Source organism: Chaetodon auriga, chromosome 7, assembly GCF_051107435.1.
Source record: "Chaetodon auriga isolate fChaAug3 chromosome 7, fChaAug3.hap1, whole genome shotgun sequence".
NCBI classification, from domain to species: domain Eukaryota; kingdom Metazoa; phylum Chordata; class Actinopteri; order Chaetodontiformes; family Chaetodontidae; genus Chaetodon; species Chaetodon auriga.
In genome coordinates this window covers 22,099,625-22,113,526 of record NC_135080.1, presented here as the reverse complement: position 1 = coordinate 22,113,526, position 13,902 = coordinate 22,099,625, and the positions used below count along the sequence as shown (strand labels likewise).

Sequence of the window (13,902 nt, the reverse complement as noted above, 5' to 3'; positions counted from 1 at the left end):
TCACCTTAATTGATTGTTCCGAGTTCAGTGCGCTCTGTTAAACATGCGCCATCACGCACAGAGTGGGACAGTTATCACGATTCTTCTCTCGAGTTATCCCGAGACGATTATAACGCAGCTGCAGCCCGGATAGGGAGAAAGGCGGAGAGGATGGAGGGATGATGGAGGGGCGATATCAGCTCGGAGGAGAGCCTTGATAAACGATCGAGGGGGGTCTTCTTCTTCTTCTCTGGCGTTTTGTGTGTGTGATAAGGAGGAGGAGGAGTAAAAGAGGAGGAGGAGGGAGGGGGCCAAGAGACCCCGTCGCGTTTTGACCCTCCGAAACCACCCCGCACGCCGCACACCACCACCATCACCACTCCTCCTCCTCTCCTCTCCTCCTCCTCCTTCTCCTTTCCTCCCGAGCCTGAAAACACCATCGCTCATTCCCAGCAGTGACATTTTCCAGCCTGTCGCCGTACGCTGCGCGGACAGCGAGCACAAGGAGCCAAAAAGGAAGGGACGCTTTCTATCCGTCTTCCCACAGCACCGAGCATCCCGACGGCTGCGAGCCGGAGCGAGAGGCGCACCAGGCGGAGGCGAGGCGCTGCAGTAAGCCGCTGCTCCCTCTCACCGGGTTTCTGGACTACACCGGACACGGCCCGAACAGGACTGGAAACGGCGAATATTTACGTCTCGGTGGGACATTTTACACCATTTACTGGAGCCTTGCGTAGCTATAACTCAACATATTCAGCTAATGGCATTTAATAGGCTGCGGGCTTTATTACCGCTAAGTGTATTATAAAGCACTAAGATTACATCGGCAGCAGCACATAGAAGGATATGACCGTCCATAAAACCTCCAGTCCCATCATAATGTTGAGGGCTAATAGAAGACGCGATGGGCTCTTAGTAAACAGACAGAGGGAGCAGGTCTTGGCTGCTTTCTATCCACAGCCTTGTGTTTTTGTTGAATCCTACAGGCTGTTTTTGCATGGTGTTTATCGTGTTTATAACCTCAGTGCTGTTGAGTGTATACACCTATAAAAAATATTACTTTTATTTCCAGGACCCCAGAGACAGAGGAAGTGAGCAAAGCTCGCTGGACTAGCCGAGCAGCGCATCATCGTCTCCGGTGTAGGTCTGGCTGTCGAGTCGCATGGAGAAGAGGGTAGGTCGGCTTATTGTTATTATTGTTATTATTTTTATTGTTGTTGTTGTTGTTGTTAACGAGAACGGTTTTTAGACCAGATGTCCAGAGCCTGGCGCGTTAACAGATTTTACATCACCGATGAGAGGAGGTAATTAGACATCAATATGGGAGCATATGGGTGGGAATCCTCTTTGTACTGCTGGGTCTCAGGTCCTATTTAGCAGCCATACAAAACAGAGGGCCCACTGGAAACAGACTAGTGGACTTTGCTGGCATGGGCTCAACGAATAGGAAAAAACAACAGGAAAAGCGTGCCAGCAGAAGCATCACAGCCGCTGTGAAGTCCCGTATTTGACCCGGAAAAACTATTTAGAAGTGTTCTTTACATGCCACAAATTGTTGTTTCTAAGCACTTTATGTTGGTGCAAAGAAACAATGAGAAACAACTTTTAAAACAACAGTCAGTAATCCATAAGGTGAAATGCAGTTCAGTGGACTTTATGGATAACTTGCAATGTAGCTGTCAGCAGTCTTCGTGAGGAGCTGTTGCTTTGGATGCAATATTTAATCCTCTCCGTAAAATAATATGGATTTATTGTTGTGCAATGCAAGCCAGGCGTTAGAATGGCACATAAGTGTTAGAGTGTAGGTCATTAAGAGGCAGAGGAGAGGAGACGCAGCTCTTCAAGTCGGTAAGTAGGTCAGTTTTTTTGCTACAGTGATTCAGAGGCACGGTGGTGGTGGTGGTGGTGGTGGTGGTGGTGGAGGAGAAACAGGCAGAGGCTGACGGGCAGCAGGCGGACTGAGACCTCTGAGTGCAAGAGAGCAATTAGAGATGTACAGCGGGGTAGGCAGAAATCACTGCTGTATGGAAACAGCAGGGAGGAGAGGGCTGAGGAGCAGAGGAAAGGTCCACACACACACACACACGCACGCACGCACGCACGCACGCACACACACACACACACACACACGCGCACACACACACACACACACACACACACACACACACACACACACACACACACACACACACACAGAGCCAACTGTGCCAACAGCTTCAAATCAAAATTTAAATAAGGATACACACAAGTAGCTTTCTGCTGTTTCTTAGATGATAAGATCATATAAATGGTCATTTGTACAGTCAGGTTATATAAACATGTTCAAAAGAGAAGCAAGCATGTTATATTTCACTGGCTCACTCAACTTTATTTTGTGCAGTTCTGTTCTGTGCAGAAATTACACTGTGTGATAAACTAAAGTCTACCAGTTCCTTTGGCCGAAACGTTAAGAAAATCATGTACAGATTGGTGAACTAATGCGGGTCGGGACCCTTTAAGACTTAAAAAACAACAGTTCTAGTTGTTTTGTGGCAGAACTTGATCTCAAATCTATGAAAGGTCCGAGTTGATTTGTTTGATTTTATGCTTTAAACACAGGGACGTCTACCTGTAGCCATAACCAAAATAGAAACTTTAGGTAACTTTTTTTTTTTAATACTTTGTACATCGCCTTTGCTTGTGTTGTTGAAGTTGTTCCAACTTTTTGTTGTTCTCAATCTTATTCATTGAAGTGCAGAAAAAAAAACTACAAAATCAAAGTAAATTCATCAAGGTTTTGCTTGGATAGTTAAATCATTTCTTGAGGTAAAACTGTCCTGAAACAAATTCGTATTTCACTTGCATCGTCTAAATCGACGCACTGAAAACACGACGAGTTTTCTTGTTTTCTGCTGTTTTGTCCGTCTAGAAAATGGTTGGGTTTAGTTAATAGCCATTAAATTAAAATAAAGTGTTCCTGTTTACAAAGTTAAATGGACCCACCGTTCCTAATTAATAACGCAGGAGGTTTATTAATTCAGTTAGACTTTTAAGAGCTGAAACATGAGACGGAGCGGTGCACCCAATTTCTCTTATTTTTACTTTTTATTTTACACAGTTTTATGGTCAACTCCAACATAAATCCAGTTCTTTAAAGCGAAATAATGTTATTCCAGCATATCATCGTATGTTGTCGGCTCTTCCCAGCCGAAGCAGCCTAAACACGACTGTTAGGCCTGTTATAATTTTCCTGCGTCCGTGGAAATAAGACAATTAAATCTTGTAATGAAAATGTTGTCCTGCCATCTGAAGCCTGTTTACCAGCTCCGTGACTTTTAAAAATGGGAAAATTCGTGGAATTTGTCATCTCGACTTGTACGCTTTGATCAGCTTTACGCACAGAAACCCGATAGGGGCCGTGCGTAAAGAGAGACGCGCAATCCGATAGCGGTGATTGTGTTAATAGCCAGCCTCCATAAAAACTAGAAGGTGTCCCGGGCCAGGGCCTCAGAGCAGGTGCTTTCTGTGATCCCGGTGGCCATATGGGACTCTGAAATACAACAATTTGATAAGCCGTTTAGGACAGTGGTTCCCAAAAGTGGGGTCCAGAGACCTCCAGGGGTCCTGCACATTGGTTTGCAGGAGGGCATTGCATGCACACAGAGAGGGATAATTTAATTTCTTTTTTATTTGATTCCCAGAGGTTAACAGGAGATAATTTGTAAGAATAATTGCTTTTATGTTGGGTTTCACCGCTGCTGTCTCACCACTTAGGATTTAGATATTTATGCACTCCACAAATAATAAAATCAGCTCAAACTGGATACAAATTTAGGTGTCTGTGAGTTATTTGGATTATTAAAAATAGAGTTGAAAATAAATAGAAATATAGTTTTAATGACTGCAAATCTGTTAATATCAGTTACCTCCAGCAACACACTTAGTAGTTAATCATAACCTCTTGTAGCGTGGGGAATAGTCTCCAGAAAAACTAGGCTAAGCAGATCATAACTTTTATGGCTTGATTAAAATAACACCAAAGTGAAAGGTGTCCGGGCCAGGCCACCTAGCAGGTGCTGTCTGTCTATGATCCCAGTGCCCCTGTGGGACTGAGCCGGGAGTCCCTTTAATCCAGTAGAAAGAGAAACAGAAGCAGATCTGCTGACCTGAGCAACGTCGCCTCAGAGACAGAAGCTGCAGTGGAGCACAAATTAGCTCTGTAACACAGAGAAGGAGAGGGGCGAACAAGGGAGTCAAGACATGTATATTCATGATGCTATGTGTACAACTTCTCTCTGGCTGTATCTGTGCATGTGTGTGTGAGCGTGCCATATGTGTGTCTGATTCTCTGTGTTAGAGTGTGTGTGTGTGTGTGTGTGTGTGTGTGTGTGTGTGTGTGTGTGTGTGTGTGTGTGTGCGTGCGTGAGCGGGCCCCAGTGAGGCTGTCACAGCAGGTTGTGAGAGACGTCTCAGCACGGCTCCTGTCTAGTCTGAGTTTAGGAGGGAGGAGATGATATTAGCAGCTACAGGCTCACCGTCTTTCTCCAAGGATCTCATCTGCCTCTTTTCCCATCTCCTCCTTTTTTGAGAGCTAAGAAAATTGGCTTTTTTTTTTTTTTTTAGCTTGACTTGCAGTGTGTTTTGGAGCTTATCTAAGTGCATTTGAATGGAGTAGAATTTTCAGCAGCATGTGTTCCTTCAGCTGAAGTTAAAACGAAGAGAAGGTCAAGGTTTTCTTATGACGGCATGTGGGTAAATGTACACATATGACTGGATTGTACGACACAAAGCTGCAATGACAAAGGTTTATCAATGTCCATACACACACACACACACACACACACACACACACAATCTGGGAGTAGCGTATAGCCACATTATATTATCTATGTTTGAGTAAAAAGAGGTTTTTGCTTCTCTGACTGTTGATTTTTATTGAAAATGGTGTTTCAAATATTGAGACATGTTCCCATTACAACTTTACTGTCACTAAAATTTACAAATACGTATGCATGTACTGTATGCATGTATATGCATGAATATGAGATCTGAAACAATTTATCAGCGGTTCGATGATCATTTAAATTATTCTCTAAGCAAAAAATGCCAGATATTCTCTCTCTCCAGCTTCTCCAATGTGAATATTTGCTGGTTTTCTTAGTTTTCTATCATAGTTAATTGAATAGTTAATATGTTTTGTGACTCTTGGTCACACAAAAAAAAACAGCCAGCATGAGCTTTGGGAAATTGCTTTTGTACTATTGCTATTTATACTACTACATTTTATACACCAAACAATTAATCAAGAAAGTAACGGTCGGATTGATCAGTTCTGAAAATAAGTGTTAGTTCCAGCCTTAACACACACATCCACAGGCGTGCACACACACACACACACACACACAAAACACATAAAACATTAAATTCAAATGTTCAACGGCAGCACAAAATCTGCTCGGCGGATCAGCAGATAGAAAAATACAGCAGCAGAGCTCCTAAGTGAGAGTCCAGTAAGCTGTGTCACTGAAGCCCCCTGACAGCTCAGCCACGTAATACAATCACAATATGATTTGATGTAGGACAGGCACAGATGCTGAATGTGTCTCATGTTTTCTGTCTTTCCATCTAATTGTGTTTCAGTATGAAGAGCTGGTGCACTACTCAGGGTCGGAGGGCATGTCGGTGGGGGGGTACGGGGACGATGTCAGGCCATTTCCTCCCCCACAGTATGGGCCCACCATCCCCGACTCCCTCAAACACCACAAAGACCAGATCTACGGGTAAGCATGTGTGTTGTGTGTGTCTGAAACCTTAGATGTGCTGAAAACAGTGATTTATGTCGAAAATAGTTGAAATTACATTGACACCTTTAGCAGATTAACATACAGTGTATATTTGTACACTGAATATGAAAATACATGTGAAGTATTTTCAGCTGTCTGTTTCATAAATACTGTGCTATTAAGTTTCTTGTGACACCTTCTGTGAATGTATCGTGTGTACACTATGTCAACTGTTACCGTGTTTATGTATAGTATGTTAACCGCATATATGTGTGTCTGTATGTGTGTGTGTGTGTGTGTGTGTGTGTGTGTGTGTGTGTGTGTGTGCAGTCACCCACTGTTCCCACTGCTGGCCTTAGTGTTTGAAAAGTGCGAGCTCGCCACCTGCTCTCCTCGAGACTCTGCCTCCCTCTCGGCCACCTCCCACCTCCCTGGCATGACCAATCACAGCGACGTCTGCTCCTCTGAGTCCTTCAATGACGACATCGCCGCGTTTGCTAAGCAGGTGAGCAACAGCCGTGAGAGCGAATCAGACAGCAGACAACAAGGACAGATTTGTAATCATTTGTTTGTTTGTTTTTGCAGATCCGCTCGGAGAAACCCATATTTTCTTCCAATCCTGAGCTGGACAACTTGGTACGATTCGCACTGAAATCATACTAAAATATGAAGACACTTTTCACACATGCATTATGGGATACGCGTTGATAAGTAATCCACATTCTCCCCTCAACAGATGATCCAGGCCATACAGGTTCTTCGCTTTCATCTACTGGAGTTAGAGAAGGTTGGTGCTGGTTGATGTTTTGTTTGTAACACTTTTTGGTCAATTGCTAAACAGCACTATTGTCATATGTTCTTCATCATAAAAAAAATAATAATAATTTGTCATCTTAATCAAATATTCATGATTAAAGCTATACATTCGTCGAAGAGCTTCCAAACCAGTTATGTAGAGAAAGTTTAAGAGAATTACATTTTAATTTGGAAACATGGAAATGAAAATTTGATCAGCAAGTGAAAAACATTAAAGGAAAGGTTCACAACTTTTTTCCTTGTAATGACCAGTATGAACAGGATGAAGGATTACAGCAAGCAAAAACTGCCTCAGTATAGAAATGAGCATGGGTATGTTGTTTTCAGAGAGACTTGAAAGGTGGCCAGAACTTTAGTCTGAAATGTTAAAAAACGACCTGAAAAACGATTCACGGCTCCTGGAGTCAGAGCCCTGCTGGGAGCTGCTGTAAATCTCCTCAGCACTGTATTCCCTGCTGTCAAACTGGCTTCTTTTGGTCTCTGAGGCTGTGTTCAGTCCCAGTCTGGTGGTGTTCACTGGGAGGCTGCTGAGCCAACAATCCCCCTGCACGGCTAACTGAGCTAACTAGCTAATGACAGCTAGTAGTTACAGCCAAAGATAGCTACAGCAAGAATATAGTGAGCAGCAGTCAGCGGTTACTCTGGTGATATTAGTTTGGCGAAACCATTGACAGTTGGCTAATTCTTATATTAATACCTTTAATGATATTTTTGGGAACTGATCAGAAAGTGGTGTTAACAGTATGCACTGATAAATGCACACCTGTTTCCAAAGGTGCATGACCTGTGTGATAACTTCTGCCATCGCTACATCACCTGTCTGAAGGGCAAAATGCCCACAGACCTCATCCTGGATGATCGGGAGGGTGGCTCCAAGTCTGACATGGAGGACTTCACTGGATCCTGCTCCAGTCTGTCAGAGCAGGTGAGATGAGCTGCCAAAGTTCCGAATGGCAAACAGTAAAGCTGCAGGACAGGCTCCACCATTCACCTGTCCAGCTGCATTCTCTGGATGTCTGAATAATGACCATGTGTTTCATGACTCCTTGTTCTCTTCCCCGATGGGAATGGCCCGTCTTCCCATCCTCCAACCTCCTCTCTGCGTCTCTGTCTGTCCCTGCAGAATGCATCGTGGTTACGGGAGCCAGATGAATGTGCCACTACTCCTCTGGGAACACCAGGCACCTGTGGCCTGCCTTCACTCAGCACAGCAGACAACTGTAGTGACACAGGTACACACACACACACACACACACACACACACACACACACAGTGAAAATATTGCATGTGTGACAAAACACTGCAGCAGAGATGCATACGGGGAAACAAGGGTGTGCATGTGTACAATAGCCACATCTGCATTAAACAACATCCATTCAACTTGCCATTCATGCATAACATGTTATATCACAGACACTAACTCATTTTTGAGACCACAATGCCATGCACAAAGGAAAGAGCAAAAAGTTACACATGGAATGAAAGAAAGACAGTTCTGGGAAGTCTTGTAAAACCAAAAAATAAGTATTAAATATTAGGAAAGACTTTTTATATATATATGTATTATATGTATATATATATATATATATACACACACACACACATGATACAGCTTAGCTGTTCACTTATTTGCAACAGATTTGTTCATTAGAGTTATGCATTAATTAATGCATATTAGAGTATCAGCAATTATTATTACTACAAGAAATACTGGAAAGTGTTTCTTTTTTGTTCCAACAATAGTCAAATAAAATTTAAAAAGTGTTACAGTAGGACACCATATCTGCAAAGACATCATTGTGAGCTTGCATCAGTTGTACCTAATAGACACTCACACAGTCCCTCAGATATAACATGTGCATCCCTGCAGGCGATGGTCTGGATGGAGCAATGGCCTCCCCTAGCACAGGAGAGGAGGACGAGTCCGACAGAGACAGGAGGAACAACAAGAAGAGAGGGATCTTCCCCAAAGTGGCCACAAACATCATGAGAGCGTGGCTCTTCCAGCATCTGTCGGTGAGAAAGCTTTTTCAGGTTCTTACCACATCAGAGTTTGACTGTTACACATGAAAATATTGACTTTGGACACAAATTAAAACCATCCTGCAGAGCTGCAACGAGACACAGACAGATTGTGTATCGCTGCATGAGAGAATAATTACAGGGAGGATTTAGCGTGTGGCAAAATGTCACCGACAAGAACAGACAGAGAGGGGAGCTGAGTGTATAATAGAGGTCAATTAAATTAAATGAAAAATCAGGGGATTAAGTGATTATGCGAATATGCTATTCAATAACTGTGGAAGAGATAGAAATGGAGTGAGTAATTGTTGGTGAGGTAATTAGCGGCTAAATGAGGCAGGTCAAATGTTGCTTCACTCCAATTATTGCAGTTTGTATGCGTGTGTGTGTGTGTGTGTGTGTGTGTGTGTGTGTAATACAGAGACTGAGGGGTTTCTGAGGTTGAAAATGTGAGTACAGATGTGAATACAGATGGAAGGCTGTCAGTATTCACACTGTGATTTCTCTCACATACTGTACATTACTTCATCATAGATTATTGTGACACCAGTTCGAGGTTATTCTCATGTTGAGCCACATTTACTTAAAAAAAAATAGATACCAAAGCCAGGTATGTATGGATTTCTTTAACCCCCGCTCTACATATCCTCTCCCAGCACCCGTACCCGTCGGAGGAGCAGAAGAAGCAGCTATCACAGGACACAGGACTGACCATCTTACAGGTCAACAACTGGTCAGTGCACTCTCAGTCGATACACTAATTCTAGCCCTGCTGCTTATCAATAATCAGTTAAACTGTCGTGTTTAAATGCAGAGCGTCAACTTTCAATTTAACAACATGGCCGGTGCCACGTCAATGACGTATTGGCATAATCGTTTGCTGAAGAAATGAACAGCATCTCTATTTACATCTCGCTTAAGTTGCTTTTTTTGGCTTGGTATCTCTTCATTGGGCACACTTTGTGCAAATAAATGTCAATTAAATTAAAGGTAGCACATTTACAAGACTTTTAGAGAAGACCGTAATCTAGTTTATTAGAGAGAAGCTTGTAACAGGGGAAGAAATGTCCTGCTAAGCATTTTTTCCTGAAGCTGCAGCGCAGTAAAAATCTATTTGCCCTATGTCCATAAGACAAAATAGCAAATCAATATCCAATAATCAGATGGTTTACTGCACCAAATTCCCCATTCACTCTACAGGCACACATGTGTCTGCACAGGCAAAACACACACTCATACACACACACACACACAACATTTCCATGTTGCTGATCAAATGGTTCTTTCATAATGTAAAATTTCTGCACCTCAGATATTGATACAGAAACACGTTCAAAACCAAAATATTGGTGTGTGTTACATGTTAAACAATAGATTTTGTAAGCTGATAACTTGCATGTTTTTATTTGTAGCCCGTGCTGCAGCACACACACAGTGACCCGATCAATGCAGATCAATCAATTATCCCGGGCCGATCAATACCTGCTCTGCCCTAACGTTGATTTACTCTGCCCTCTGAAAGGGTTAAGTGGTTGTAAAATGGAAAAGGTTAATAGTCTCCCGGTCAACCATTTTCTTCGTTAACGGGTGGTTTCGCCATCTCTCTCCCTCTCTCTCTCCCTCTCCCACTCTGTCTCTCTCTCTCTCTCTCTTTCTTTATGTCTCTCTCCCTGTGCAGGTTCATCAACGCCAGGAGGAGAATAGTGCAGCCGATGATCGACCAGTCGAATCGCTCAGGTTGGTGTTTATACGTTAGCTCGTTGGTCGCTGGGAAAACAACTCTGTGTGTAGATGAGTGTGTGTGTGTGTGTGTCTGTGTGTTGTTGTATATTTGCGTCTGATGGCGTGTGTCTTCTCGCAGGTCAGGGTGGTCCCTACAGCCCAGAGGGAGCAGCTCTTGGGGGCTATGGTATTGACGGACAGGCCCACCTTGGGCTTCGAACAGCAGGTACAGTCGCCTGTAGGGAAATATGCACAAGAAAACAAAGTCTTGTCTTAATTCTACACTTGAATATTGTTTTGTGAGATCCTGTGAATGAGGATGTTTTTCTGCGCTGAAAGGTAGATTATTTTTAACTTTGTACCTTGTGTCTGCTCAATATTTACCCATTTCAGTAGAGCCAAAGCCTAAAAAATATCCCACTTTAGCTACATTGAAAATGTGAACCCTTCTCCATGTTTCCCCTCCAGGTCTCCAGGGCATGTCTTCTCTGCAGGGTGACTACCCTGGCGCTCTATTGTCCCAACCAGGCTACCCTCCCCACCCGGGATCTTCCCTCCACCCCTACCCGGGCCCACACCCCCACCCCGCCATGCTGCTCCACCCACCACCACACGCACACCCGGCAGAGCCGCTCCTCGCCCAGGGACTGGACATACATGCACACTAGTTGTCGGGGTAGTTGAGTTGTGTGTGTGTGTGAAGGCAAATTGATGTATGAAAGTGTGTATGTGAGTGTGTGCAGTGAGATGTGTGTGTGTGTGTGTGTGTGTGTGTGTGTGTGTGTGTGTGTGCGTGTGTGTGTGTGCTGCTGTGTATGTGTAATGACGCATACAGAACACTATTTAAAGAAAAGAGACACATTGCTCCGAAGTTTACATTCCCCACTGAAAGACACTGACCTCAATGTAGCTGTTCCACTTGCTAACACACACACACACACACACACACACACACACACACACACACACACAGACATAAGTAGACATAAACATTACACTTACACACACACACAGTCTGGACCCACAGGTTTAAGCCATACCTCTTTCAGAGTAGAAGTGCTTCCTCCTCTCCAAATGTCTCCACTGTGTCCTGTGGGTGAGACACATGCTTTAAACTACACTTCCCATCATGCCTGCTGAACCACAGGAGGACGGTCGATCAGATCGGAGGGACAGATGAATATTTATCCCCAGACTTTGCAACGGCACATGGACGTTACTGGAAGGGACTTGATCCTGTGAACGCGCCTTCGTCACGACTCCCTGTCTTCCTCCACATGTTGACTGTCAAAGATACACACACACACACTTTCACACACTCTTTATTTAAAGCTGATTTAAGTTTTTCTTATTCTATTTTTATATTTATGTGTGCCACTCCAGGCGGATGCAGCTTCACGTGAGCTTGTTGAAATATTAGTGCTCTTCCTCAGCATGAAGCTAAACACTATGAATGATTTCCAGTCTGCCTCGCTCTCGTACCACTGACCTCCTTAAGACGCCAACAGGTGTCCGTTTCCTTAGGATCTTTCCTATACACTCGCAGACACACAGCATACACACACACACACACAAAGCAACACACACTACACTGAAAGCCATTTCTGCACACACACGCACACACACAATCTTCTGTAAGCATTTCTAGTACATTTTTTGTCTGTCACAGCGGCGTGCGAGGGGAGCTGCAGCCAAAGGACTCTTGAAACATTTCGGCTCCCTCTCCACTCTGCTCGGACTGATGAAACATTTCTGAATGATGATGGGAAATACAGTTAAAGTATTAAAATGTTTTTTTTGTAAGATTTGTCACTGGTCATGTGTTTGTGTGTGTTGTCTGATTCCACCTGTGGTCAGTTTTTGTGCTCTGGTGCAGGAGGTGATGGATTTGAAGTTTCTGACAGCAGCGACAGTCATTAGTTTGGAGTGTGTCCCTTTTTTATACGACTTTATACTTTTAGGCAGGTTTATGAACTAAAATAATACTCAAAAATAACAGTGCAGAATTTACTTGTTTTCAGAGCGTGCTGTTGACAAAAGTGCACATACAAATTGCAGAAGACAGCTGCATTCAAAAAAACGTGTTTTGATCGGAGACTTTTGTATCATTTTTTGTTAATACAAAAATTTTTAGTTCACTAACTTATTCTGCATAAATGCAAAAATTGCATTGTTGGTTAGATATTTGGTTGGTTTGCGCCCTTCATTGTGCCATGCACACACAAGTACTATGACATGAGAAGACACTGTCTTCTGTCCCAAGCTGAACAAAATAATCTATAAACAAACACTTTTTTTATAATCATAAAATTAGAGGCCATCATAAATGACACTTTACAAAATATGGTTCAAAATTTTGGAAGGCCATCTGTCCAAATTCAGTATTCATGGGGTATCAAGACTGATGAACTGAGAAGTGATGTGATATACTGAGGCAGCTGCAGTAAGAAGACAATTATAAACAAAAACAATACCTTACTGGCAGTTCTCGTCTTGCTGTGGGTGAGAACCAGTCAGATCTTTCACTAAATAGACAGTGATGATTAAGATATTTATCTCCTGTAATGAAATACTACAGTGATTAAATGCATCAAGTTCTTAAAAGGTGGAATGAGCAGCATGAAAGGGCAGAATATCTCTGTGGTCAAGTATAGACGGTTGATTGTACAATGGTTGAGATTTTAAGAAACCCATTATTATCCAGTTAGTGTGTAAAAGTAAGACTGCAATCTAACCAAATTCCCACATATTTACAAGACTGAACCACTGGAATTTCAGTATCATTATGTGTATGCAGGAAGATATATGCTATGATAGGATTTAGGGTTCTTTAGAATAAATGCATTTTCTTCTATCAGCATTCAGTTTAAGTTTGAAGTTACTCAGAGATGTCTGATGAAAAATATTAAAGACAGGCTTGAGCATGTGCAAACAAGAGTGTATCATCTGCATAAAAATAGATATTGTGCAGTTGTTAGAGTAGAGTAGAAATTAGAGTAGAACAATAATATTGTTATATTGATGTAAATAATAATGGAGCAGGCACATGAGCTTGTGGTACCCCCTTGGTTATTTAAAGGGATGTTGATGTGAGACCATCAGTGCAGATCATTGTCATTCAGAATAATGAACAATAAAATATTAAATGGACCTCATCCCTTGCTCTTCAAGGAGACCATTAAACCTGCCTGTTTACAGCTAATGATAATGCACCTGAACGTAACTTTGTGTATGGAAATCTTTACTTTTGGTTATGAGTAAGACTCTACAATGAAGATTAGTATGTAGTTTATACTGTATCACATTTAGTATGAAATTGGGTTAAGAAATGGTCAATTATTATTGAAAATGCTGTTCATTTTTGCAATTTTGGAATTCTTCTGAAACATAGCAGTTGTGGGCATATTCCTTCCTCCGAGCTCTGCTTGAGGCCCTCACTTCCTTGATTTTTCTGCTCATCTCAGCCGATAACTTTTACCACTCCATGTTGATATAAGCCTTTCCTTTCCTCGCTCCTACTCTCTGATTATATGAACTGATTATAGACATCAGTAACATATACATGGCATAGAGACAAATTTCAAGCACTGTCTTCTGCTC

At 42.6% G+C, this 13,902-nt stretch overlaps 1 protein-coding gene across 1 annotated transcript; it reads left to right on the top strand.

The window, feature by feature from the left end:
• Nucleotides 1-292: 292 nt before the first annotated feature.
• On the top strand, nucleotides 293-12,107 carry meis3 (myeloid ecotropic viral integration site 3). The gene is made up of 13 exons (XM_076736046.1): nucleotides 293-678; nucleotides 1,052-1,153; nucleotides 5,599-5,738; nucleotides 6,072-6,246; nucleotides 6,327-6,377; nucleotides 6,478-6,528; nucleotides 7,333-7,482; nucleotides 7,681-7,789; nucleotides 8,429-8,574; nucleotides 9,237-9,313; nucleotides 10,259-10,317; nucleotides 10,442-10,528; nucleotides 10,771-12,107. The coding sequence occupies exons 2-13, from the start codon at nucleotides 1,142-1,144 to the stop codon at nucleotides 10,968-10,970; spliced, it is 1,257 nt and encodes a 418-aa protein (XP_076592161.1). The 5' UTR covers nucleotides 293-678; nucleotides 1,052-1,141; the 3' UTR covers nucleotides 10,971-12,107.
• The last annotated feature ends 1,795 nt before the right edge of the window (nucleotides 12,108-13,902 follow it).